This window comes from Coregonus clupeaformis, chromosome 7, assembly GCF_020615455.1.
Source record: "Coregonus clupeaformis isolate EN_2021a chromosome 7, ASM2061545v1, whole genome shotgun sequence".
NCBI classification, from domain to species: Eukaryota; Metazoa; Chordata; class Actinopteri; order Salmoniformes; family Salmonidae; genus Coregonus; species Coregonus clupeaformis.
Genome location: NC_059198.1, coordinates 75,408,145 through 75,435,386, shown reverse-complemented (window position 1 = coordinate 75,435,386; position 27,242 = coordinate 75,408,145). Strand labels below are relative to the sequence as shown.

The window sequence follows — 27,242 nt, the reverse complement described above, 5'->3', positions numbered from 1 at the left end:
CATGCACTGGTGTTTGCGTGTATATTTTCCTCCAAATGTGGGACAGAGATTTACACTCATAAACCCTCCCTCTCCTATCTCTCCTCTGATTGGTCCTTGTCCAGCTCCATCATCAACGTCCCTGGGGAGTCGACGTTAAGGCGGGACTTCCTGCGGCTGCAGCTGGCCAATAAGGAGCGTTCTGAGGCTCTGCGGAGGCAGCAGTTGGAGCAACAGCAGAATGAGGAACACAAACGCCTCCTGTTGGCAGAACGACAGAAACGCATAGAGGAGCAGAAAGAACAGAGGAGGAGACTGGAGGAGGTAGAGCGCATGGTCTTGACCTCATCATGCCCACCTGAACACAACTTTTCTGCATCAGATAGTTTCTGTTCACATTGCATTTTCCAGCACGGCTCGGCTCGATTACATGTCTGGTGCCAGCTATGACCCTCTCGCTCGCTCGCTCGTTCTCTTTCTATCTCTCTCAATCTCCATCTCTCTCTCTCTTTCTCCAACAGCAACAGCGTAGGGAGCGCGAGATGAGGAAGCAACAGGAGAGAGAACAGAGGAGACACTATGAAGAGATGGAACAACTACGGAGAGATGAGGAGAGGAGGCATGCAGAGAGAGAACAGGTACACACACAGGTAACTCTCAGGTGCGCACACACCCTCACACTCTCACTCCTCTCACACACCCACACACCTCACACACACACACACACACATTGACCAGGAATCACCCCAGTCTGCCACAGCTCTGTTGTTGCAGACCAGACAGACTGACATTTAGGTTTTATGTCTCAGGGCAGGTATAGTTAGGGTCTGGGTCTAGGGTCGGGATGACTCTGCTTTGTTAATGCTTCTCTTTCACTCTGATGTTTAACACTCAGTCTCTAATAAAACGTGTTTTTCTCTCTTACACACTTGATTCAATACTAAGTACCTTGGGGTGGTTCTATACTGAAGCGTCAAGTCTCTTTTCTTGGTAATACCTTGTTCTTTTTCTTTTTTCAACTGAATCTGTTTCACTGCGCTCTCTCTCCTTCCTCCCTTATCCCTTCCTCTCTCCACCTCCTATCATGTCACTCCATCTCGCTTCTATTTTGGTTTTAATCCTTACTTTGGTTTCTTTCATTCTCAAAAAATCTTCTCCTTAATCTGTCCTTGTACTCTCTCTCTCACTCCCTCTCACCCCTTTCACCTCCATCACCCCCTTTCACCTCCATCACCCCCTTTCACCTCCATCGCCCCCTTTCACCTCCTCCATCGCCCCCTTTCACCTCCTCCATCGCCCCCTTTCACCTCCTCCATCGCCCCCTTTCTGTCTCCGTTGACTGCTCTGATGACTCACCTGGCTGCGCTGGGCTCTGATTGGCTGATCACCTGGCTGTCTGGCCTGTGATTGGGTAGGAGTATATCCGTAGGCAGCTGGAGGAGGAGCAAAGACAGCTGGAGATTCTACAGCAACAACTACTCCAGGAGCAGGCTCTACTGATGGTAACCTCTCACCCTTGACCTATCACCCCTGAGTGCTCAGCCTATCACCTATCACTGTGTAGGCTCCACAACAACCCCTCATCACTCTTGTTGCGCAAGCATATACACTATATATACAAAGGTATGTGGACACCCCTTCAAATTAGTGGATTCGGCTATTTCAGCCATACCCATTGCTGACAGGTGTATAAAATTGAGCACACCGCCATGCAATCTCAATAGACAAACATTTGCAGTAGAATGGCCTTACTGAAGAGCTCAGTGACTTTCAACATGGCACCGTCATAGGATGACACCTTTCCAACAAGTCAGTTCGTCAAATTTCTGCCCTGCTAGAGCTGCCCCGGTCAACTGTAAGTGCTGTTATTGTGAAGTAGAAACGTCTAGGAGCAACAACGGCTCAGCCGCGAAGTGGTAGGCCACACAAGCTCACAGAACGGGACCACTGAAGCACGTAGTGCGTAAAAATCATCTGTCCTCGGTTGCAACACTCACTACCGAGTTCCATTACTGCCTCTGAAAGCAACGTCGGCACATAAATTGTTCGTCGGGAGGTTCATGAAATGGGTTTCCATGGCCGAGCAGTTGCACACAAGCCTAAGATCACCATGCATAGTACCAACTGTAAAGTTTGGTGGAAGAGGAATAATGGTCTAGGGCTGTTTTTCATGGTTCGGGCTAGGCCCCTTAGTTCCAGTTAAGGGAAATCTTAACGCTACAGCATACAATGACATTCTAGATGATTCTGTGCTTCTCAGCATGACAATGCCCCTGTGCACAAAGCGAGGTCCATACAGAAACGGTTTGTCGAGATCGGTGTGGAAGAACTTGACTGATCTGCACAGAGCCCTGACCTCAACAACATCGAACACTTTTGGGATGAATTGGAACGCCGACTGCAAGCCAGGCGTAATCGCCCAACATCTGTGCCCAACCTCACTAATGCTCTTGTGGCTGAATGGAAGCAAGTCCCCGCAGCAATGTTCCAACATCTAGTAGAAAGCCTTCCCAGAAGAGTGGAGGCTGTTATAGTAGCAAAGGGGGGGACCAACTCCATATTAATGCCCATGATTTTGGAATGAGATGTTTGACACGTCCACATACTATTGGCCATTTAGTGTACTTTGTGTTTGTGCATTTGTTCCTGTGTGAACCGTGTGTGTGTGTGTGTGTGTGTGTGTGTAACTACAGGAGTACAAGCGTAAGCAGATTGAGGAGCAGCGCCAGGCTGAGCGGCTCCAGAGACAGTTGCAGCAGGAGAGGGCCTACCTGGTGTCCTTACAGCAGCAGCAGCAGGAGCCACGGCCGCAAGACAACAAACAGCTGTACCACTACAAAGACACAGCCCCTAATAACGACAAACCTGCCTGGGCCAAGGAGGTACTGTACGCACACACACACACACACACACACACACACACGCACACAGCACTTATAGATGGGTTCAGTTTATTTGGTTACACACCAACAGTATTTTATGTCTCCTACAATGATCTCTCTCGTCTCAGGATTTATGTTTTCTGGAGAGTGGGAGCCCTGTAGCATTGCTATGTCTGGATTATAAATCATATCAAAATGTCTCCAACACATACAGTGTCTCCATCATGGACAGCCCCTTTACTGTTTGCGTTTACTCTTAATGTTTTTTTCAGGTTCTTCCACGGTAATGTGTGTGTGTGTGTGTGTGTGTGTGCTTGATTTAGTAGACAGGTGTGTGTAAAGTGACAGTGTGTCCACATAGCTACAGTGCCTTGCAAAAGTATTCATCCCCCTTGGCGTTTTTCCTATTTTGTTGCATTACAAACTGTAATTTAAATGGATTTTTATTTGGATCTCATGTAATGAACATACACAAAATAGTCCAAATTGGTGAAGTGAAATGAAAAAAATAACTTGTTTAAGAAAATTCTAAAAAATAAATAACGGAAAGGTGGTGCGTGCATATGCATTCACCCCCTTTGCTATGAAGCCCCTAAATAAGATCTGGTGCAACCAATTACCTTCAGAAGTCACATAATTAGTTAAATAAATTCCACCTGTGTGCAATCTAAGTGTCACATGATCTGTCACATGAACACCTGTTCTGAAAGGCCCCAGAGTCTGCAACACCACTAAGCAAGGGACACCACCAAGCAAGTGGCACCATGAAGACCAAGGAGCTCTCCAAACAGGTCAGGGACAAAGTTGTGGAGAATTACAGATCAGGGTTGGGTTATAAAAAAATATTAGAAACTTTGAACATCCCACGGAGCACCATTTAAATCCATTATTTAAAAAAAATGGAAAGAATATGGCATCACAACAAACATGCCAAGAGAAGGCCGCCCACCAAAACTCACAGACCAGGCAAGGAGGACATTAATCAGAGGCAACAAAGAGACCAAAGATAACCCTGAAGGAGCTGTAAAGCTCCACAGCGGAGATAGGAGTATCTGTCAATAGGACCACTTTAAGCCGTACACTCCACAGAGCTGGGCTTTACGGAAGAGTGGCCAGAAAAAAGCCATTGCTTAAAGAAAAAAATAAGCAAACACGTTTGGTGTTCGCCAAAAGACTCCCCAAACATATGGAAGAAGGTACTCTGGTCAGATGAGACTAAAATTGAGCTTTTTGGCCATCAAGGAAAACGCTATGTCTGGCGCAAACCCAACACCTCTCATCACCCCGAGAACACCATCCCCACAGTGAAGGATGGTGGTGGCAGCGTCATGCTGTGGGGATGTCTTTCATCGGCAGGGACTGGGAAACTGGTCAGAATTGAAGGAATGATGGACGGCGCTAAATACAGGGAAATTCTTGAGGGAAACCTGTTTCAGTCTTCCAGAGATTTGAGACTAGGATGGAGGTTCACCTTACAGCAGGACAATGACCCAAAGCATACTGCTAAAACAACACTCGAGTGGTTTAAGGGGAAACATTTAAATGTCTTGGAATGGCCTAGTCAAAGCCCAGACCTCAATCCAATTGAGAATCTATGGTATGACTTAAAGATTTCTGTACACCATCGGAACCCATCCAACTTGAAGGAGCTGGAGCAGTTTTGCCTTGAAGAATGGGCAAAAGTCCCAGTGGCTAGATGTGCCAAGCTTATAGAAACATACCCCAAGAGACTTACAGCTGTAATTGCTGCAAAAGGTGGCTCTACAAAGTATTGACTTTGGGGGGGTGAATAGTTACGTTTTCAGTTTTTTTTGTCAAATTTCTTGTTTGTTTCACACTAAAAAAATGTTTGCATCTTCAAAGTGGTAGGCATGTTGTGTAAATCAAATGATACAAACCCCAAAAAAATTATTTTAATTCCAGGTTGTAAGCAACAAAATAGGAAAAATGCCAAGGGGGGTCAATGCTTTTGCAAGCCACTGTATATGTGTTTGATGTGTAAAGTGACAGTGTGTCCACATAGCTATATGTGTTTGATGTGTTCAGTGTGTGTGTGGTGATCTGTATGACGCCCCATGTCTCTAGGTAATGCGTCAAGCCCAGAGTAACTCACCTCGTATTCCTCCCAAGAAGCACCACTCCTTTAACCAGCCTCGAGATGCCAACCTATCACACCTCCTGCTCCCTGGTTACACCCCCCGCTCCCGTCCCCCTTCCTACCCTGCCCAATCAAGTCCCTCCAGGGAGAGGCTTCTCCAATCTGAAGGCAAAAATGTGAACGTTCCGTGTATACGTGTATCCTGTGCCCCTGATCCCGCCCCTGACTCCTCTCATCCAATCATGCGTCGCCCTGAAGCCAGAAGGAGGAGCCCTGAGGGAGAAGTTCAGGAGTTGAGGGGGATGTGTCCAGGTCAACGGGTCAGTGAGGGAGACACCCACTTCCGGTGTCTCTGAGACACTTCCTCCCTCTCTCTCCAGAGGTGGACTAACCCTAACCTTTAACCCTTGGCTGGTGTGTCTGTGGAGCTCTCTCTCTCTATTTCTCTCTCCCATCCCTCCTTTCTTCTGGACGGGACTCTCCTTTACTTATTAACAATTTTCTCTTCCCTTACACCAGGGGACAGACTCCTGAAAGAACCCTGCCTGGAATGTTCTATGTTCTATGTTCTAGAGTAGTGTCTAGAGAGTTCTAGAATGGTGGCTGGATGGTTCTACGTTACTGGTGATTTTTAGAATGGTGGCTGGAGAGTTCTAGAATGGTGGCTGGATGGTTCTAGAACGGTGGCTGGATGGTTCTACGTTACTGGTGATTTTTAGAATGGTGGCTGGAGAGTTCTAGAACAGCTTTCTTTTCTCTCTACATTCTAGAATGGTGCCTAGAATATTTTAGAATGGTTATACATGTACTCTCAAAGACTAACAGATTTGCCATTTCGAGATTATCGTCTGTTTCATTAACCCCTCCCCCCATCGCTCTCTTCCTCTAGAGGTCAGACTGTCAGTCAAAATGTTTTAGTCTGCTTTATACATAGACACCATGTTCTTAGGGACACACTCCAGCTCCTGATTTAGCCTAGATCCAGGCCACACACACACACATATCCGCCTTGCCCCCCAGTGGCCACTGTGAGCTGATGTAGGCCAGCCGCAGATCAATCAATCAATCAATTTTATTTTATATAGCCCTTCTTACATCAGCTAATATCTCAAGTGCTGTACAGAAACCCAGCCTAAAACCCCAAACAGCTAGTAATGCAGGTGTAGAAGCACGGTGGCTAGGAAAAACTCCCTAGAAAGGCGAAAACCTAGGAAGAAACCTAGAGAGGAACCAGGCTATGAGGGGTGGCCAGTCCTCTTCTGGCTGTGCCGGGTGAAGATTATAACAGAACCATGCCAAGATGTTCAAAAATGTTCATAAGTGACAAGCATGGTCAAATAATAATCAGGAATAAATCTCAGTTGGCTTTTCATAGCCGATCATTAAGAGTTGAAAACAGCAGGTCTGGGACAGGTAGGGGTTCCATAACCGCAGGCAGAACAGTTGAAACTGGAATAGCAGCAAGGCCAGGCGGACTGGGGACAGCAAGGTGTCATCATGCCCGGTAGTCCTGACGTATGGTCCTAGGGCTCAGGTTCTCAGAGAGAAAGAGAGAACGAGAGAATTAGAGAGAGCATACTTAAATTCACACAGGACACTGGATAAGACAGGAGAAGTACTCCAGGTATAACCAACTAACCCCAGCCCCCGACACATAAACTACTGCAGCATAAATACTGGAGGCTGAGACAGGAGCGGTCCGGAGACACTGTGGCCCCATCCGGAGAAACCCCGGACAGGGCCAAACAGGAAGGATATAACCCCACCCACTCTGCCAAAGCACAGCCCCGCACCACTAGAGGGATATCCTCAACCACCAACTTACAATCCTGAGACAAGGCCGAGTATAGCCCACAGAGGTCTCCACCACAGCACAAACCAAGGGGGGCGCCAACCCAGACAGGAAGATCACGTCAGTAACTCAACCCACTCAAGTGACGCACCCCTCCCAGGGACGGCATGAAAGAGCACCAGCAAGCCAGTGACTCAGCCCCTGCAACAGGGCTAGAGGCAGAGAACCCCAGTGGAGAGGGGAACCGGCCTGGCAGAGACAGCAAGGGCTGTTCGTTGCTCCAGAGCCTTTCCGTTTCACCTTCACACTCCTGGGCCAGACTACACTCAATCATATGACCTACTGAAGAGATAAGTCTTCAGTAAAGACTTAAAGGTTGAGACCGAGTCTGCGTCTCTCACATGGGTAGGCAGACTGTTCCATAAAAATGGAGATCTATAGGAGAAAGCCCTGCCTCCCGCTGTTTGCTTAGAAATTCTAGGGACAATTAGGAGGCCGCGTCTTGTGACCGTAGCGTACGTATTGGTATGTACGGCAGGACCAACTCGGAAAGATAAGTAGGAGCAAGCCCATGTAACGCTTTATAGGTTAACAGTAAAACCTTGAAATCAGCCCTTGCCTTAACAGGAAGCCAGTGTAGGGAAGCTAGCACTGGAGTAATATGATCAAATTTCTTGGTTCTAGTCAGGATTCTAGCGGTCGTATTTAGCACTAACTGAAGTTTATTTAGTGCTTTATCCGGGTAGCCGGAAAATAGAGCATTGCAGTAGTCTAACCTAGAAGTAACAAATGCATGGATTAATTTTTTCTGCATCATTTTTGGACAGAAAATTTCTGATTTTTGCAATGTTACGTAGATGGAAAAAAGCTGTCCTTGAAACAGTCTTGATATGTTCGTCAAAAGAGAGATCAGGGTCAAGAGTAACGCCGAGGTCCTTCACAGTTTTATTTGAGACGACTTTACAACCATCAAGATGAATTGTCAGATTTAACAGAAGATCTCTTTGTTTCTTGGGACCTAGAACAAGCATCTCTGTTTTGTCCGAGTTTAAAAGTAAAAAGTTTTCAGCCATCCACTTCCTTATGTCTGAAACACAGGCTTCTAGCGAGGGCAATTTTGGGGCTTCACCATGTTTCATTGAAATGTACAGCTGTGTGTCATCCGCATAGCAGTGAAAGTTAACATTATGTTTTCGAATAACATCCCCAAGAGGTAAAATATATAGTGAAAACAATAGTGGTCCTAAAACGGAACCTTGAGGAACACCGAAATGTACAGTTGATTTGTCGGAGGACAGACCATTCACAGAGACAAACTGATATCTTTCCGACAGGTAAGATCTAAACCAGGCCAGAACTTGTCCGTGTAGACCAATTTGGGTTTCCAGTCTCTCCAAAAGAATGTGGTGATCGATGGTGTCAAAGGCAGCACTAAGGTCTAGTAGCACGAGGACAGATGCAGAGCCTCGGTCTGACGCCATTAAAAGGTCAAGATATATCTGTCTTAAGCCCACATGGGTTTACCTCTTCCCTCTGGACACCCACACACAGGTACATGCACAGGCACCAACAGGCACACTGTAGCTAGGTCTGTCTCTGTGCTCTCTCCTGAAAATGGCTTCTCCTTCTCCATGGTAACGGCTCTGAGGGAAACGGGAGGTTTGACACACGTCACACATACATGCGTTGATAAATCTGTCACTGACTGCCAATATAAATGAGTCTGCTCTAACTGTGTGTGTCTGTCAGGTGGAGGAGCGTTCCAAGCTGAACAGACAGAGTTCTCCAGCGCTGCATCATAAAGTGTCCAACCGTATCTCCGACCCGTCCCTGCCTCCCCGCTCAGAGTCCTTCAGCAGCGGGGGCATTCAGCAGGCCCGAACACCACCCATGCACCGCTCCGCAGAACCACAGGTGTGTGTGTGTGGGACTGGGAAAGTGTATGTGCATGTTTACCCTTTTTGATATTTGTTTTTCACTCCGAGTAACTCTCCCTTCCCCTTTCTTCCCCACCCCCTTCCTCCTCCAACCATTCCTCCTCCTCTCCTTTCCTCACCTGCCTCTCTTCCTCCTCTACACCTGCTCCTCTACCTGCCTGGTCCTGATGTAAACCTCATCCTCTGGTCCTGTTCCTGCTCCTCTACCTGCCTGGTCCTGATGTAAACCTCATCCTCTGGTCCTGTTCTGGTTCTGGTCTTGTCAGATGGCCCACCTGGTGCAGGTGAAGTCCCATGGTCTGTCTGGGTCCCAGTCTCTTCACGACCCTGCAGGGGTCACAGGCCTGTCCCCCTCCCCATCCCCATCCCCCGGCCGTCCCCCCATGCCCCGCCAGAACTCTGACCCCACCTCAGACACCCCTCCTCCTATTCCTCTCCCCCGCCTCGCTCCCCCACTCGACAAACTGGAGCGCAGCTCCTGGCTACGAACGGACCTAGACCTACCTCCCAAGGTCTGGAATGCAATGTCTCTGAACTGTTGGTGCCCCATACGATTCTTAATCTCAAATCTCTATGTACATATTTTGGCAAATTTAGTTTGAGATTGAGAATACAGTATATAATCCCACATTTACACCTGTTCTAACAGGTTTTTAATGTGTGTGTGTGTGTGTGTGTGCAGGTGCCCCAGAGGACCACGTCTATCTCTCCAGCCCTGGTCAGGAAGAACTCACCTGGGAATGGACCTGGGGGCCTTGCTCCTAGAGCTGGATCACACCTGATACGGGCCAGGTACACACACACACACACACACACACACACACACTCTCCATGTTCCTTTGTGAATCAGGCAGTTGATGTTGTGTTTGTGTGTGTTGCCAAAGTAACCCAGACCTGCGGAGGACTGATGTCTCCATGGAAACACCCCTGAAGAGGACGGGCAGCAGCAGTTCCTCCAGCTCCTCCCAGGGGGGAAGCAACGAGAGAGGTACACATACCACCACCACACAGGGTGTTTCTCAATATGCATACTACCCTGCTCCACACTCTCATGCTCCATGTGCATTCTCCAAGGACATTCTCTTGAGTGCATTCTTGTGAGGACGAGCGTGTGGAGAACACATTAAACATTACATTTGAGAAGCACCCGCACTCCACCAACTGTATTACCTCACGCTGCACCTCCCCATTCACTGAACCTTCTTCCAGCCAGGACAATGGCAACATTAGAGAAGAAACAAGATATTCACAAAGCAAACTTTTTACTTCATAATTATCAGCTAGCTATATATGAATCGTAATAATCTAGCTAGCCAGCTAGTTAAACAGGCAAAAATGACCTAAAACTATTGTTATGCAAGGTAGATGTACAGTTTTCGTGGGTAGCTAGTTACCAATTCTTCGTGGCTGGCTAGCTAGCCAGTTAGCCCTATTGACTTACTATGGACTTAGCCCATTCACTGAACCTTCTCCCAGCCAGGACAATGGCAATAGAGACAAAACAAGATATACACAAAGCAAACGTTTTACTTCATAACTATCAGCTAGCTATATGTGAATGGTAATAATATAGCAAACCAGATAGTTTAACAGGCAAAAATTACCTAAAACTAATGGGTAGATGTCAATTATTCGTGGGTAGCTAGCTAGCTAACAATTCTTCGTGGCTATCAGTAGTAGCTAACAGTAGTAGCTAGCCTGTTAGGCCTATTGACTTACTATGGGTTTGTGATTTACGCACACTACAGTGGGTATTGTAGGCAGGTAAACATGCCAAAATGATCACAGCATGTATTTATTCAGATAAAATAGTCATGCAACATATGATGTGAATAGGCAACATTTCATTCTGAAGTCTGTGTGGATCTCTCGCCTCAGCTCAAATAATGACTGCCATTGATTTAAAGAAATTGAGCGTAATTTTTTTTACGTGGTTGCGTCATATTTCTGTGCATACTTTCCATTGAAGCTTGCATCGATGCATGCTTAAAAATATGTACAAACTGAGTACGCATTCGAAAGGTGCCCGCCGTGTTCCGTTTCGCATACTTTGATTTGGACTCATACTCCAACCCTCCTGTGTTCCAATTTGCGTGCTTGGAGCACGGTAGTATGCATTTTGAGAAACACCCACAGATTCCATGTGTTACTATAAAGGTCTCAGCTTTTTAAGACTATAGACAGAAGAAAAAAATGTGATTGGTTGACTATTTAATGAGCAGTGACACGATCGATTGACAGGGGCGGAGGGGTCCGTGGCGCCGCCCCAGAAGACCAAAGAAGAGAACAGAGATGTGACACTGACACGACCGAGCAGGCCCGCGGTGAGTGTACGCGCACGCACGCACGCACACACCTCATTTTCTTCTTTGAACTAACCAATCTTATCTCTCTTTCATCTTCTCTCCTCTTTTTCCCACATTCCTTTTTTTCTCTCTCTCCTCTTTCCCCTCTCTGCGTTTCTCTCCATCCCGTTTAGAGCTATAAGAGAGCTGTAGATGAGGTTAGTGCCATTTCTGCTCGCCCTTTCGCCATATCTCTCTCAACCATTTACTCCCTAGCTCTTTCACCCATTCACCCATTCAGGCAGACTGGGGAGCATTGGAGCTGAGTTTCCCCTAAGACTGATGACCTCTAACCCCTTAACTCCTGTTCCCTGAACCCTAACCCCTCTATTAGTGACCTTTCCTGACTGCATCCTGACTGAAGCCTCATTGTTCCTCACTCACACTCTGGGGAATTGGTTAACGGCTGAAAAATCTATGTGTAAAACATTGTGCCAATAAAATATTGCCCATGAATCAAAGCAACTGTTACTGCATCCACCGCGTGAGGGTTGACCTTTTTATAATATCCTCTCCTGACCTTTGACCTCCAGGACCTGACGGCTCTGGCCAAAGAGCTGAGGGAGCTGCGACAGGGGGAGGAGCCTAACCGCCCGCCCGTCAAGGTGACGGACTACTCCTCGTCCAGTGATGAGTCACAGAGTGATGAGGAGGGAGAGGGAAGAAGTAACGACGGCTCTGTGTCTGTCAGCGACATCCCACGCATCATGTGAGTGTGTGTTAGAAAGTGAGTGTGTGTCTGCATTTTAGCTATGTATTTTAAACTTGTGTGTGTCAGGCCGGCTGCGGGGCAGAGTGGCGGTGAGTCGTACGGTGTGATGGGAGGACATGATGATTCCCACGGCAACAGTTCCCAAGACAGCTCCCTGATGAGAGAGGTCAGTCACCTTCAACCTCTGACCCCAGGGCTCCCCTCTGCCCACTTTATACACAACTCAACAGCCAGCATCCAGGCATGCACTCAGCTCGTGTATGTGTGTTTCTCTGCATTGTCACCAGTCGTCACTCTGCTTCTTCACTCCTCTGGGTTCACCCACCTTCCACATCAGGGGCAGAACGTACCCCTTAACCACAGATCCAGATGAATCCCCTAAACCCTAAACCTAACTTTAACCACAAATCTAGAATCCGCTTACCCTTCCCAACTCCTACCCATCACAAGGAAATACATTAATCTGACCTTAGATCAGTGCCTAGAGTGCCCCTCACTCTCTCTCTGTTCCAGACTTATGGGGACAGGAGGCGGAGCTCCGCTCTCGCCGACAGCAACGGTTTCCCCGGCAACGCCAATCTGCCCGATCTGGTGCAGCAAAGCCCCTCCCCCCTGGTCTCCCCTGGCAATGGCTCTGGGCGCAGCCACTCCGAAGTAGGTTCACTAGCCCCCCTACATCCCAACTGCTTGCATCCTTGCACCCTACACCTTTACATGCTAGCCATCTACACACAACCCCCCCTACATGCTATCCCCCTGCACACAACCTCACTGCACACAGACCCCTACACCCTTGCCTCTTGCCTCCGTGCCCTTGCTCTCTCTGCGTCCTAAAAGTGAATAGGAAAAAAACTCACCCTCCCCTCTAGTCTGACTTGGACCTAGTCTGTCTGGCTCTTGAGACTAAACCCACTCTAACCCAATCCATATCCATTTCTCCTTCCATTCTCTTCCTTTGCTGCTGCTGGTCACATGCTCTCCTCTCTCCTGCATGTTGTGTGTGCATGGCAAACCAAGTCTAATGTTGCTCAACACACTTTCCACTCTGGCCACCCGTTAGAGCAGTGATCACCTTTTCTGAGTCAAGATTAGGGCTGTGGCGGTCATGACATGTTGTCAGCCGGTGATTGGTCAAGCAAATAACTGCTGGTCTCACTGTAATTGACCGTTAATTAACATAAACATATTTAGCATCTCCTGGCTTCCACGCATACCTTTGGAACATCTACATTTAAAAAAGTTATTAATATAATCTACACCATCACAATAAATCCATTATTTATTTTAGACTGGTCTAAAGAAATTATATGAAGAAAATGTAGTCTATTTCAGAAGAACAGAATAGCATACTCTGAGTTGTCCTTATGTTAGGCCCTGATCTGGCTACGCCAAATGGCTGTGGGCTACAGTAGTTCATTCAGCAGACAAGATTTGTTTAGAATTCCATGGCATTATTTTAAAGTATGAAGAATACTTGGGCTGAAAATAATAATAATAATTCCCTTCTCCTGGCTGCGTGATCCGAGGGCACCTCTCACTCACATGGCTCTCTCAGATATCTTAATTCGTATTAGCCAATGCCCGTCATGTGATCGGGTCCTTCTCACAGAATCTCGGGTCCTTCTCACAGGCTACAAGTGAAGACAGACACATCGGGGATGCAAATGCGAGCGTCCTTATCGAATTCCGAGGCTCATATTGAAGATGTTGGAAGAACTGTCCACATGTACTTTTCGTCAGCCAACAAGATGAGTAGGCCTAATGAACAGCAAAAGCACTAGCCTATGTCAATCTACTATCCCCCCATAGCACAAACGTTTACCTGTTTTATTGGTCAACTTGTCCTTCTGAATGAGAAATAAATATTCCAAACATAGTCTGGGACAGTTGTGGAATGCGATAGATCCCAAATTAATACAAATTTATTTTCAATGAGGCTGATGCAACAGATCAGAAAGTTTTTTCCTATTTCTTCACATTATAAGTACAGCAAGGTGCACACGGTAGTAGGCTATAAGCGCAAATGTTCCAAAATGCAATCACTTAGCAGGAAAACAGTGATCGCAAATGCGATTATGCATGTAATGCTTTATTATAAAGGAGCATTTTTATGGTGAATATTATCTTCCCCAAACTTGAAACTCACGCACCTCCTATGTATGCCAGTTAGGCTCTACACCGGTTGTAAAGCGGATAAATTGTTTTCATCAATCTACACACAATGCCCCATAATGACAAAGCAAAAACAGTTTTTTAGAAATTTTTGCAAATGTATTAAACATAAAAAATGGAAATGTAACATTTACATAAGGATTCAGACCCTTTACTCTGTACTTTGTTGAATCACCTTTGGCAGCGATTACAGCCTCAAGTCTTCTTGGGTATGACGCTACAAGCTTGGCACACCTGTATTTGGGGAGTTTCTCTCATTATTCTCTGCAGATCCTCTCAAGCTCTGTCAGGTTGGATGGGGAGCGTCGCTGTACAGCTATTTTCAGGTCTCTCCAGAGATGTTTGATCGGGTTCAAGTCTGGGCTCTGGCAGGGCCACTCAAGGACATTCAGAGACTTGTCCCGAAGCCACTCCTGCGTTGTCTTGGCCGTGTTCTTAGGGTTGTTGTCCTTTTGGAAGGTGAACCTTCGCCCCAGTCTGAGGTCCTGAGTGCTCTGGAGCAGATTTTCATCAAGGACCTCTCTGTACTTTGCTCCGTTCATCTTTCCCTCGATCCTGACTAGACTCCCGCTGAAAAACATCCACACAGCATGATGCTGCCACCAACATGCTTCACCGTAGGGATGGTGCCAGGTTTCCTCCAGACATGACGCTTGGCATTCAGGCCAAAAAGTTCAATCTTGGTTTCATCAGACCAGAGAATCTTGTTTCTCATGGTCTGAGAGTCCTTTAGGTGCCTTTTGGCTAACTCCAAGCGGGCTGTCATGTGCCTTTTACTGAGGAGTGGCTTCTGTCTGGCCACTCTACCATAAAGGCCTGATTGGTGGAGTGCTACAGAGATGGTTGTCCTTCTGGAAGGTTCTCCCATCTCCACAGAGGAACTCTGGAGCTTTGTCAGAGTGACCATCGGGTTCTTGGTCACCTCCTTTACCAAGGCCCTTCTCCCCAATTGCTCAATTTGGCCGGGTGGCCAGCTCTAGGAAGAGTCTTGATGGTTCCAAACTTCTTCCATTTAAGAATTATGGAGGCCACTGTGTTCTTGGAGACCTTCAATGCTGCAGAAGTATTTTGGTACCCTTTCCCAGATCTGCGCCTCGACATGCACTGTCAACTGTGGGACCTTATATGGACAGGTGTGTGTCTTTCCAAATCATGTCAAATCAATTGAATTGACCACAGGTGGACTCCAATCAAGTTGTAGAAACATCTCAAGGATGATCAATGGAAACAGGATGCACCTGAGCTCAATTTCGAGTCTCATAGAAAGTGGTCTGAATACTGTTCTGTTTTTTATTTGTAATAATTTTGCAAACATTTCTAATCTGTTTTTGCTTTGTCATTATGGGGTATTGTGTGAAGATTGATAATAATTATTTTTTATTTTATCCATTTTAGAATAAGGTTGTTACGTAACAATGTGGAAACAGGGAAGGGGTCTGAATACTTTCCAAATGCACTGTAGGTCTATAGGCTAGGCTACATGAGGTGTGCGACTATGATTTGAAAAAGTCGCAAAAAAAAGGCGTGCGCTGTTTCTTGCCCTTACTGCACACAAGCTGGGCATCATTCACTAGTGATAATATATAATTCACAAGTGATAAGATAGTTATGTCACCCATCAGACTATTGTTGATTCAATCTTGTCTTGACATATACTAAATAATATATGTGTGAAATTTGTCTTGATTTAGAATGGACCATTTATCATGCACGTCTCGAATCAGGGCAGGGGAAATGTCATCTATGCACTTAAATAGCGAATCGAGGATGCTTTTCCCGTGGTTCATTTTCATGCTAGCCAGGTAGGCTATACTCCTGTTGTAAACATAAGCAATGTGCTTAATATTAGGAAAGTTGAGAAATAAATATAGTAGGTCTAGCCTATAGAAAGCTGATGAGATCCTCTTTTTAATAGAGGCCATCAAAACTATTTTCTCATGCAATTGCATAGCCTATAGAAATGTTGCGCAACATGAGCTCATGGGCTCTCATTACGTGTTTGATTAGGTTTTCGATAACATTTGCATTGATGTCAGAGTGATTAGAGGGACAATAGAGTGCTGAGTACCAGGCAGTTAGCAAGTTTGGTAGGCTACTAATGACCATCAGCAGCATCAGAGCTTGGAGAAGCCTAGTTACCGTGACTAAATGGTCATGTGGAATTTGACTGAGGTTATGACTCGTGACCGCCGGTGTGGCGGTAATATGGTCACATTAACAGCCCTAGTCAAGATCACTTTCACAGTCAAAAATCAAGCCGAGATCTACTGTTCAGATTTTTATTTAAGCATTACTTAAAAAAATTAACATTAACCTAATAAAAACAGTTCTGTAGGAATGAGGTTTGTACATTATCACAGCATATTGGCTATATGCCTGGATTGCCAAAATTGTTCTTCTCAGACCATATTATATTTCAAACCTCGAGTGTTGATAACAAAATAGATAAGTTGGTGTAGCACTTGCGAGGCACAGCTGAGCATAAATTTAAATAATTTGGTAATCATTTGCTTTTTTATGTTACTGGACTGATGGCGCCTGCATCTCATGGTCATGCTGCTTTCAAGACAACTGGGAACTCGGAAAAGAAACGAGGTCAAATCATGACGTTAGCGATCTTCAGGTCGGAAAGGCAAAGCTCTAGAAATTGGATGACCGTTCCCAGTTGTCTTGAACACACTGAAGTCGGAAGTCTGAGATTTCAGAGTTTCAAGTTCCCAGTTGTTTTGAACACGCCGTTAGTCTCAGTGGAGGGAGGGGAAGAGCAGCAAAGGGTCCGCCTCTCACGGTCCTTACTTACAGCTTCCTTTCGTCCAGTGAGACTCCAGAGAGACGGAACACCGTCTTCCACCTGATGGCGAAACTCCAGTCAAACTGCATCTGCCTCTTGCACAAATTCATGTTGATCCTATGACCAGAAAAAGTGAAATATTCCTTGATATTAAAATAGACAACGAGCTGTTAATAATAATAATAATAAAAACGCAGGGCTATCGATACATTTGGCTACTCATTCATTGCAGCGCGAGTGGAAGAAAATGTGTTTTCTTGTTTTGTAGTAGTGTTGAATAAAAACAGTGTTGACAGTGCTGAATAAAAACAGTGTTGACAGTACTGAATAAAAACAGTGTTGACAGTGCTGAATAAAAACAGTGTTGACAGTGATGAATAAAAACAGTGTTGACAGTGCTGAATAAAAACAGTGTTGACAGTGCTGAATAAAAACAGTGTTGACAGTGCTGAATAAAAACAGTGTTGACAGTGCTGAATAAAAACAGTGTTGACAGTGCTGAATAAAAACAGTGTTGACAGTGCTGAATAAAAACAGTGTTGACAGTGCTGAATAAAAACAGTGTTGACAGTACTGAATAAAAACAGCAGCTCTTTGACAGTCTCTCTGGTCATGGTTTTAAACATTATTACATCTCACATAGGCTATTATCAAACTTTGCTGTGGCCGGGGTCGTGGAAGCCGTAGGCACAGTGATTTGAGCTATCCGATTGTCCAGCGCAATAGTCACACTCGATTTAGCCACAGATCTCCTGGTAGGCGGAGAATGAAATGGTTCAGATTGGGAACACTTTTCCTACCAGGTACGCATGGCTTCAGAATCAAGTGTATCTACCTCCAACAGCGCAATAAGATTTATTTTTAAAGGAGCGCAGGCCTTTATCATTGGCTATTCTACAAAAACGTTTGATGATCGACTGGTTGGTGACCACTGCGTTAGATTATGCTGAAAACCCTCCCACCTGGCTACCTGTTAGATTATGCTGAAAACCCTCCCACCTGGCTACCTGTTAGATTATGCTGAAAACCCTCCCACCTGGCTACCTGTTAGATTATGCTGAAAACCCTCCCACCTGGCTACCTGTTAGATTATGCTGAAAACCCTCCCGCCTGGCTATCTGTTACCTCAAAGGACAGAAATTGGGGCCTGTAGTTTTTCCTGGTCAGATCACATGGTCTGGGATACCGCTGAGCCCTGATGCTCTGAGGCCCTGATCCTACCCCTCTCTCTGATTGGCAGTACGGTGTGGGCAGTGGCAGTGGCTCCAAGTCCTCCTCCTTCACGCCATTCGTTGATCCACAAGTCTACGGAACCTCCCCCACCGATGATGATGATGATAACTCTGCGTCCGGTGAGTCAGTTATCTTTACATTTAACATTTTTGTCATTTAGCAGACGCTCTTATCCAGAGCGACTTACAGTTAGTTAGTGCATTCATCTTAAAGCTAGAAACCTTAGTTGTTACATCTATTGTTGGACTTATAAATCAATGATACAGTATATACCATAGATTCTTAAAGAATATAACTTATAAATGCCCCATGAGCTTAGTTCAACTGTCGTACCCCGTCAGAACCCAAAATAGAAGCTTGTTTTACTCCAATGTTAGTAAACAATGTACAGCCTCAACATGGTTAGAACTATAATTTTGATGTCACGGAGGGTCAGTCCTTGCATCCATAGCTCTGTCTATGAATTTGAGGGTGGTTACATTTCTCCAGGCCTATCCCTGAGCTTTTTACCAAAACACAGGCTGAGTGCCACTTTGTTATTGTTTCAATGAAGGACTCTAGCTTTAAGATAGCTAGGTGAGACAACCACATATCACAGTCATAGTAAGTACATTTTTCCTCTATAGAAGTAGCTATCCGCAATATCTGTTCAATCTCATCTTTTTTTAAAGCTCTTTTTGCCAGTGAATTGCTTAGGAATCAGCAGGTTGTGTGAATGTTTCTTTATGTTTTAAGGTTGTCCTGTGGTTGTTGTAAGTTTTGAAAGGTTATGTGAACGTTAGTGTAAAGTTATCCTGCGGTTACAGCCCACTTTGCGAACGAGCTGCTGCTTCAGGAGCAGGCCAGACTGAACGAGGCCAGAAAGATCAGCGTGGTCAACGTGAACCCAACCAACATACGACCTCACAGCGACACGCCTGAGATACGCAAATACAAGAAACGCTTCAACTCTGAGATACTGTGTGCTGCTCTCTGGGGTAAGACACGTAAACTATATGTATACACACACACACATTGTGCTATTGTGTGTGTTTATCATTTGTGTGTGTATAGGTGTGAACCTGCTGGTGGGGACAGAGAACGGTCTGATGTTGCTGGACCGTAGTGGTCAAGGGAAGGTCTATAACCTGATCAACCGCCGACGCTTCCAACAGATGGACGTTCTGGAGGGACTCAATGTCCTAGTCACCATATCAGGTAGGACTGACTGCAACCCAACCGCTACTTAAAACACGATCAGACCTTAACAAACGGTTCTGGAGCTCCATCGGAGTGGAGTGTTATGGTTTGTTTCTGTTTGTTACTTTGTGGTTTTGACTGTCCAGTCTCAAAAGGCAGACTTGTGTTTTCTAAAGAACTCGAGGCCTGTAGAAATGCTTTGTAAAGATTGTAAGATCACTCTGGAAGAGCTAACAGGCTTAAGACTTTTCCCTCTCTTCCCCTCCCTCTCCTTTCCCCTCTCGCTCCTCCTCCAGGGAAGAAGAATAAGTTGCGTGTGTACTACCTGTCCTGGCTGAGGAACAGGATATTACACAACGACCCCGAGGTGGAGAAGAAGCAGGGCTGGGTCACTGTAGGAGAGATGGAGGGCTGCGTGCACTACAAAGTCGGTACGTGTGTGTGTGTGTTGGCTGGGTGAAGTTTAAACCTGGGTGGTCTGTGTGTTGCATTAGCCCATTGAGCTAAAGCCAAGGCATTATCACGGGTTACTAACACCAGTCTCAGTGAGTGATTGACTCTCGTGTGTGTGTGTGTGTGTGTGTGTGTGTGTGTGTGTGTGTGTGTGTGTGTGTGTGTGTGTGTGTGCTGTTTCCAGTGAAGTATGAGAGGATCAAGTTTCTGGTGATCGCTCTGAAGAACTCAGTGGAGATCTTTGCCTGGGCGCCCAAACCCTACCACAAGTTCATGGCCTTCAAGGTAACACACACACACCAATATGATCTCATTTCCTCCACTACCACCTGGGTGATGCCCAGCAGCCATTTTCAAGCAGAATGCTCTCCACACATCAGTGATCACAGTATCTCTCTCTCTCTATTCCCTGATGTCTCTCGTTCTGTCTGTCAGTCGTTCACTGACCTGCAGCACCGCCCCCAGCTGGTTGACCTGACAGTGGAGGAGGGTCAGAGGTTAAAGGTTATCTATGGCTCCAGCATCGGGTTCCATGTCATCGATGTCGACTCTGGCAACCCTTATGACATCTACATTCCCTCCCACGTAAGACTGTGTGTGTGTGTGTGTGTGTATGTGTGCGCACGCTCAGAGAAGGACACCTGAACCAGGTAACATCTGATTTCTCCACTCTGGTGGTGAGCCGTTGGTTCCCCTTTGAACTACGACCTCTTAAATGGGAACCGTACCTACCCTGGTTTCAGGGCTCGAATACCATGACGTTTACCATTTATGTTGTTCAAACCATGACAATGCTATTTTGTTTACATTGTGTGTTACCATGGTTATTGTGTGGATGATGGAGTGGGAGATTCCATTGTTGCAGCAGTTTCTCTTCGCACAGGGGAGTGGGGAGCTGGCCACGAGACAGGGAGGGAGGGAGGGAGGGAAAGAAGAGGGAGAGATTTAGAGAAATACATGAAAGAAAGGGTTAGAGGAGTTGCGGGGGTCGTGCTCTGTGTCCGCCAGGCTGACGCCAGCCCCACCCCTCCACTGTGTGGTATCTATCGCCCCCGGCAGATTCAGAGTCAGGTGACGCCCCATGCCATCGTGGTGCTGCCGCGGACCGACGGGATGGAGATGCTGCTGTGTTACGAGGACGAGGGCGTCTACGTCAACACCTACGGACGCATCACTAAAGACGTGGTGTTGCAGTGGGGAGAGATGCCTACATCTGTTGGTAGGTCACACACACACACGATATACACAACTCTCACTTCCCCCCTCACACACTTCTATGCCTCTCACTGGTTCACACAACTACTCCTCTCCTCCACCACCCACACTCTCACACACGCTACCCCTCACTATTACTCACTATCCCTCACTATTCCTCACTACCCCTCACTATCCCTCACTATTCCTCACTACCCCTCACTATTCCTCACTACCCCTCACTATCCCTCACTATTCCTCACTACCCCTCACTATTCCTCACTACCCCTCACTATTCCTCACTACCCCTCACTATTCCTCACTATCCCTCACTATTCCTCACTACCCCTCACTATCCCTCACTATTCCTCACTACCCCTCACTACCCCTCACTATCCCTCACTATTCCTCACTATTCCTCACTATCCCTCACTATTCCTCACTACCCCTCACTATCCCTCACTATTCCTCACTATTCCTCACTACCCCTCACTATTCCTCACTACCCCTCACTATTCCTCACTACCCCTCACTATCCCTCACTATTCCTCACTATTCCTCACTACCCCTCACTATTCCTCACTACCCCTCACTATTCCTCACTACCCCTCACTATTCCTCACTACCCCTCACTATTCCTCACTACCCCTCACTATTCCTCACTACCCCTCACTATCCCTCACTACCCCTCATTACTCCCCCCCCCCCTTAACCACAAATCATGCACATCCACTACTAATTAGCAACTTTTTCTAGCAGGCCTTATAGAAAATGGACACAGGTCCCATAAACAATCTCTCAAGCACAAACCCACGTGCTAGTGAGTAGCCAGCTAACCTTTATACGCTAACAACGTAGAACAGTTTAACTGTTATAAATACACCCTCCTGTCCATCTCCAACTGTTCGAACAACATAGCCTGTTCACTTTAAGATCAAGTAGCCTACCTGGATAAGAAGATTATTATTTCTCAGAATGAGAACATGTTGCCCATTCCTTATATAAATGCGTATTTTTAATGCTCATTGCACATTTATAAAACAAAGACTAGACAGCTAGCACATGACAGTCGGTGGCTAAAATGCTGCTAGCGATACAGCGCGCGACAAACTGAGCATTAACTCCAACCCCTGCTCTCCCACTCCAACTCCGACCCCTGCTCTCCCACCCCAACTCGAACCCTGCTCTCCCACCCCAACTCGAACCCTGCGCTCCCACCCCAACTCGAACCCTGCTCTCCCACCCCAACTCGAACCCTGCTCTCCCACCCCAACTCGAACCCTGCTCTCCCACCCCAACTCGAACCCTGCTCTCCCACCCCAACTCGGACCCTGCTCTCCCACCCCAACTCGGACCCTGCTCTCCCACCCCAACTCGGACCCTGCTCTCCCACCCCAACTCGGACCCTGCTCTCCCACCCCAACTCGAACCCCTGCTCTCCCACCCCATTGCCCATTCCTTATAATAAATAACTCCAACCCCTGCTCTCCAACCCCAACTCCAACCCCTGCTCTCCCACCCCAACTCCAACCCCTGCTCTCCAACCCCAACTCCAACCCCTGCTCTCCCACCCCAACTCCAACCCCTGCTCTCCAACCCCTGCTATCCAATTCCAACCTCCACCAAATACCTCCTAGTAGTTTGACATGTAGTGCTCCCTTTCCACATACAGTGAGGGAAAACATTATTTGATCCCCTGCTGATTTTGTACGTTTGCCCACTGCAAAGAAATTATCAGTCTATAATTTTAATGGTAGGTTTATTTGAACAGTGAGAGACAGAATAACAACAACAAAAAAATTTCAAAAATGTTATAAATTGATTTGCATTTTAATGAGGGAAATAAGTATTTGACCCCTCTGCAAAACATGACTTAGTACTTGCTGGCAAAACCCTTGTTGGCAATCACAGAGGTCAGACGTTTCTTGTAGTTGGCCACCAGGTTTGCACACATCTCAGGAGGGATTTTGTTCCACTCCTCTTTGCAGATCTTCTCCAAGTCATTAAGGTTGAGGCTGACGTTTGGCAACTCTAACCTTCAGCTCCCTCCACAGATTTTCTATGGGATTAAGGTCTGGAGACTGGCTAGGCCACTCCAGGACCTTAATGTGCTTCTTCTTGAGCCACTCCTTTGTTGCCTTGGACGTGTGTTTTGGGTCATTGTCATGCTGGAATACCCATCCACGACCCATTTTCAATGCCCTGGCTGAGGGAAGGAGGTTCTCACCCTAGATTTGACGGTACATGGCCCCATCCATCGTCCCTTTGATGCGGGGAAGTTGTCCTGTCCCCTTAGCAGAAAAACACCACCAAAGCATAATGTTTCCACCTTCATGTTTGACGGTGGGGATGGTGTTCTTGGGGTCATAGGCAGCATTCCTCCTCCTCCAAACACGGCGAGTTGAGTTGATGCCAAAGAGCTCGATTTTGGTCTCATCTGACCACAACACTTTCACCCAGTTCTCCTCTGAATCATTCAGATGTTCATTGGCAAACTTCAGACGGCCCTGTATATGTGCTTTCTTGAGCAGGGGGACCTTGTGGGCACTGCAGGATTTCAGTCCTTCACGGCGTAGTGTGTTGCCAATTGTTTTCTTGGTGACTATGGTCCCAGCTGCCTTGAGATCATTGACAAGATCCTCCCGTGTAGTACTGGGCTGATTCCTCACCGTTCTCATGATCATTGCAACTCCACGAGGTGAGATCTTGCATGGAGCCCCAGGCCGAGGGAGATTGACAGTTATTTTGTGTTTCTTCCATTTGCGAATAATCGCACCAATTGTTGTCACCTTCTCACCAAGCTGCTTGGCGATGGTCTTGTAGTCCATTCCAGCCTTGTGTAGGTCTACAATCTTGTCCCTGACATCCTTGGAGAACTCTTTGGTCTTGGCCATAGTGGAGAGTTTGGAATCTGATTGATTGATTGCTTCTGTGGACAGGTCTTTTATACAGGTAACAAACTGAGATTAGGAGCACTCCCTTTAAGAGTGTGCTCCTAATCTCAGCTCGTTACCTGTATAAAAGACACCTGGGAGCCAGAAATCTTTCTGATTGAGAGGTGGTCAAATACTTATTCCCCTCATTAAAATGAAAATCAATTTATAACATTTTTGACATGCGTTTTTCTGGATTTTGTTGTTGTTATTCTGTCTCTCACTGTTCAAATAAACCTACCGTTAAAATTATAGACTGATAATTTCTTTGTCAGTGGGCAAACGTACAAAATCAGCAGGGGATCAAATACTTTTTTCCCTCACTGTATACAGTACCAGTCAAAAGTTTGGACACACCTACTCATTCAAGGGCTTTTCTTTATTTTTTATATTTTCTACATTGTAGAATAATAGTGAAGACATCTAAACTATGAAATAACACACGGAATCATGTAGTGACCACAAAAGTGTTAAACAAATCAACATACATTTTAGATTTTAGATTTTTCAAATAGCCACACTTTGCCTTGATGACCGCTTTGCACACTCTTGGCATTCATGTGTATATATATATATATAACACACACTTGCAACTCCTAGACACTTACACCACTCTGCATGCTCCTACTCGTGATTCCCCTCGACCTGCACTTCTCACACTCCCTACCCCTAGAGTCCTGCCCCCCCAGCCCCTGCTCTCCCACCTCAACTCAACCCCTAATCTCCAACTTTGACCTCTGCTCCCCAACTCCGACCCCTGCTCTCCCACCACAACTCAACCCATGCTCTCCCACCCCTGCTCTTCAACCCCTGCTCTCCCACTCCAACTTCTGCTCTCCCACCAACTCCAACCGCTGCTCTCACACCCCAACTCTAAACCCTGCTCTCCATTTCTAGACCCTGCTCTCCAATTCCAACCCCTGCTCTCCCAATTCCAACCCCTGCTCTCCAATTCCAACCCCTGCTCTCCAATTCCAACCCCTGCTCTCCAATTCCAACCCCTGCTCTCCAATTCCAACCCCTGCTCTCCAATTCCAACCCCTGCTCTCCAATTCCAACCCCTGCTCTCCAATTCCAACCCCTGCTCTCCAATTCCAACCCCTGCTCTCCAATTCCAACCCCTGCTCTCCAATTCCAACCTCTGCTCTCCAATTCCAACCCCTGCTCTCCAATTCCAACCCCTGCTCTCCAATTCCAACCCCTGCTCTCCAATTCCAACCCCTGCTCTCCAATTCCAACCTCTGCTCTCCAATTCCAACCCCTGCTCTCCAACCCCCATCAAATACCTCATAGTAGTTTGACATGTAGCACTCCCTTTCCACATTTACGTTTTAGTCATTTAGCAGACGCTCTTATCCAGAGCGACTTAGTGAGTGCATACATTTTTCATACTGGCCCCCCGTGGGAATCTAACCCACAACCCTGGCGTTACAAGCGCCATGCTCTACCAACTGAGCTACATGAGATATATATATATATATATATATATATCACACACACTTACAACTCCTAGACACTTACACCACTCTGCAAGCTCCTACACACTCCCTACCCCTAGAGTCCCGCCCCCAGCCCCACCCCAGCCCAGGGAGAAATGTTTGTCTGCTACTTTGTTATTGTTCTTTTTGTGTTGCTGTTTGATTGGCTACCCGATGACACTGAAATATTGTGGATATCTACCTGTACATGATCTATCTACCTGTCTCTCTAGGTCTAGGATATATCTATCTACCTGTCTCTCTAGGTCTAGGATATATCTATCTACCTGTCTCTCTAGGTCTAGGATATATCTATCTACCTGTCTCTCTAGGTCTAGGATATATCTATCTACCTGTCTCTCCAGGTCTAGGATATATCTATCTACCTGTCTCTCCAGGTCTAGGATATATCTATCTACCTGTCTCTCCAGGTCTAGGATATATCTATCTACCTGTCTCTCCAGGTCTAGGATATATCTATCTACCTGTCTCTCTAGGTCTAGGATATACAGTGGGGGAAAAAAGTATTTAGTCAGCCACCAATTGTTCAAGTTCTCCCACTTAAAAAGATGAGAGAGGCCTGTAATTTTCATCATAGGTACACGTCAACTATGACAGACAAATTGAGAAAATAAAATCCAGAAAATCACATTGTAGGATTTTTAATGAATTTATTTGCAAATTATGGTGGGAAATAAGTATTTGGTCACCTACAAACAAGCAAGATTTCTGGCTCTCACAGACCTGTAACTTCTTCTTTAAGAGGCTCCTCTGTCCTCCACTCGTTACCTGTATTAATGGTACCTGTTTGAACTTGTTATCAGTATAAAAGACACCTGTCCACAACCTCAAACAGTCACACTCCAAACTCCACTATGGCCAAGACCAAAGAGCTGTCAAAGGACACCAGAAACAAAATTGTAGACCTACACCAGGCTGGGAAGACTGAATCTGCAATAGGTAAGCAGCTTGGTTTGAAGAAATCAACTGTGGGAGCAATTATTAGGAAATGGAAGACATACAAGACCACTGATAATCTCCCTCGATCTGGGGCTCCACGCAAGATCTCACCCCGTGGGGTCAAAATGATCACAAGAACGGTGAGCAAAAATCCCAGAACCACACGGGGGACCTAGTGAATGACCTGCAGAGAGCTGGGACCAAAGTAACAAAGCCTACCATCAGTAACACTACACCGCCAGGGACTCAAATCCTGCAGTGCCAGACGTGTCCCCCTGCTTAAGCCAGGCCCGTCTGAAGTTTGCTAGAGTGCATTTGGATGATCCAGAAGAGGATTGGGAGAATGTCATATGGTCAGATGAAACCAAAATAGAACTTTTTGGTAAAAAATCAACTCGTCGTGTTTGGAGGACAAAGAATGCTGAGTTGCATCCAAAGAACACCATACCTACTGTGAAGCATGGGGGTGGAAACATCATGCTTTGGGGCTGTTTTTCTGCAAAGGGACCAGGGACGACTGATCCATGTAAAGGAAAGAATGAATGGGGCCATGTATCGTGAGATTTTGAGTGAAAACCTCCTTCCATCAGCAAGGGCATTGAAGATGAAACGTGGCTGGGTCTTTCAGCATGACAATGATCCCAAACACACCGCCGGGCAACGAAGGAGTGGCTTCGTAAGAAGCATTTCAAGGTCCTGGAGTGGCCTAGCCAGTCTCCAGATCTCAACCCCATAGAAAATCTTTGGAGGGAGTTGAAAGTCCGTGTTGCCCAGCGACAGCCCCAAAACATCACTGCTCTAGAGGGAGATCTGCATGGAGGAATGGGCCAAAATACCAGCAACAGTGTGTGAAAACCTTGTGAACACTTACAGAAAACGTTTGACCTGTGTCATTGCCAACAAAGGGTATATAACAAAGTATTGAGAAACTTTTGTTATTGACCAAATACTTATTTTCCACCATAATTTGCAAATAAATTCATAAAAAATCCTACAATGTGATTTTCTGGATTTTTTTTTCTCATTTCGTCTGTCATAGTTGACGTGTACCTATGATGAAAATTACAGGCCTCTCTCATCTTTTTAAGTAGGAGAACTTGCACA

At 46.2% G+C, this 27,242-nt stretch overlaps 1 protein-coding gene across 16 annotated transcripts in view; it reads left to right on the top strand.

Annotated features, from left to right (window-relative positions):
• Positions 1–27,242, top strand: part of LOC121569307 (eukaryotic translation initiation factor 5A-1) — a 72,968-nt gene that overhangs the window by 26,447 nt on the left and 19,279 nt on the right. For 2 of the 16 annotated variants that reach the window (XM_041880140.2, XM_041880149.2), the window contains exons 12-32: positions 105–303; positions 501–629; positions 1,395–1,481; positions 2,673–2,861; positions 4,947–5,279; positions 8,501–8,665; positions 8,955–9,200; positions 9,371–9,480; positions 9,573–9,676; positions 10,930–11,012; positions 11,168–11,191; positions 11,567–11,742; positions 11,812–11,911; positions 12,259–12,399; positions 17,949–18,060; positions 18,748–18,918; positions 18,995–19,138; positions 19,417–19,551; positions 19,758–19,858; positions 20,009–20,158; positions 20,633–20,792. In XM_041880140.2, coding sequence (XP_041736074.2) covers positions 105–303; positions 501–629; positions 1,395–1,481; positions 2,673–2,861; positions 4,947–5,279; positions 8,501–8,665; positions 8,955–9,200; positions 9,371–9,480; positions 9,573–9,676; positions 10,930–11,012; positions 11,168–11,191; positions 11,567–11,742; positions 11,812–11,911; positions 12,259–12,399; positions 17,949–18,060; positions 18,748–18,918; positions 18,995–19,138; positions 19,417–19,551; positions 19,758–19,858; positions 20,009–20,158; positions 20,633–20,792 — 3,059 coding nt within the window. The remainder of the gene's footprint in view (positions 1–104; positions 304–500; positions 630–1,394; positions 1,482–2,672; positions 2,862–4,946; positions 5,280–8,500; positions 8,666–8,954; positions 9,201–9,370; positions 9,481–9,572; positions 9,677–10,929; positions 11,013–11,167; positions 11,192–11,566; positions 11,743–11,811; positions 11,912–12,258; positions 12,400–17,948; positions 18,061–18,747; positions 18,919–18,994; positions 19,139–19,416; positions 19,552–19,757; positions 19,859–20,008; positions 20,159–20,632; positions 20,793–27,242) is intronic. The other 14 variants (XM_041880151.2, XM_041880154.2, XM_041880152.2 and 11 more) reach the window with 12 other exon arrangements.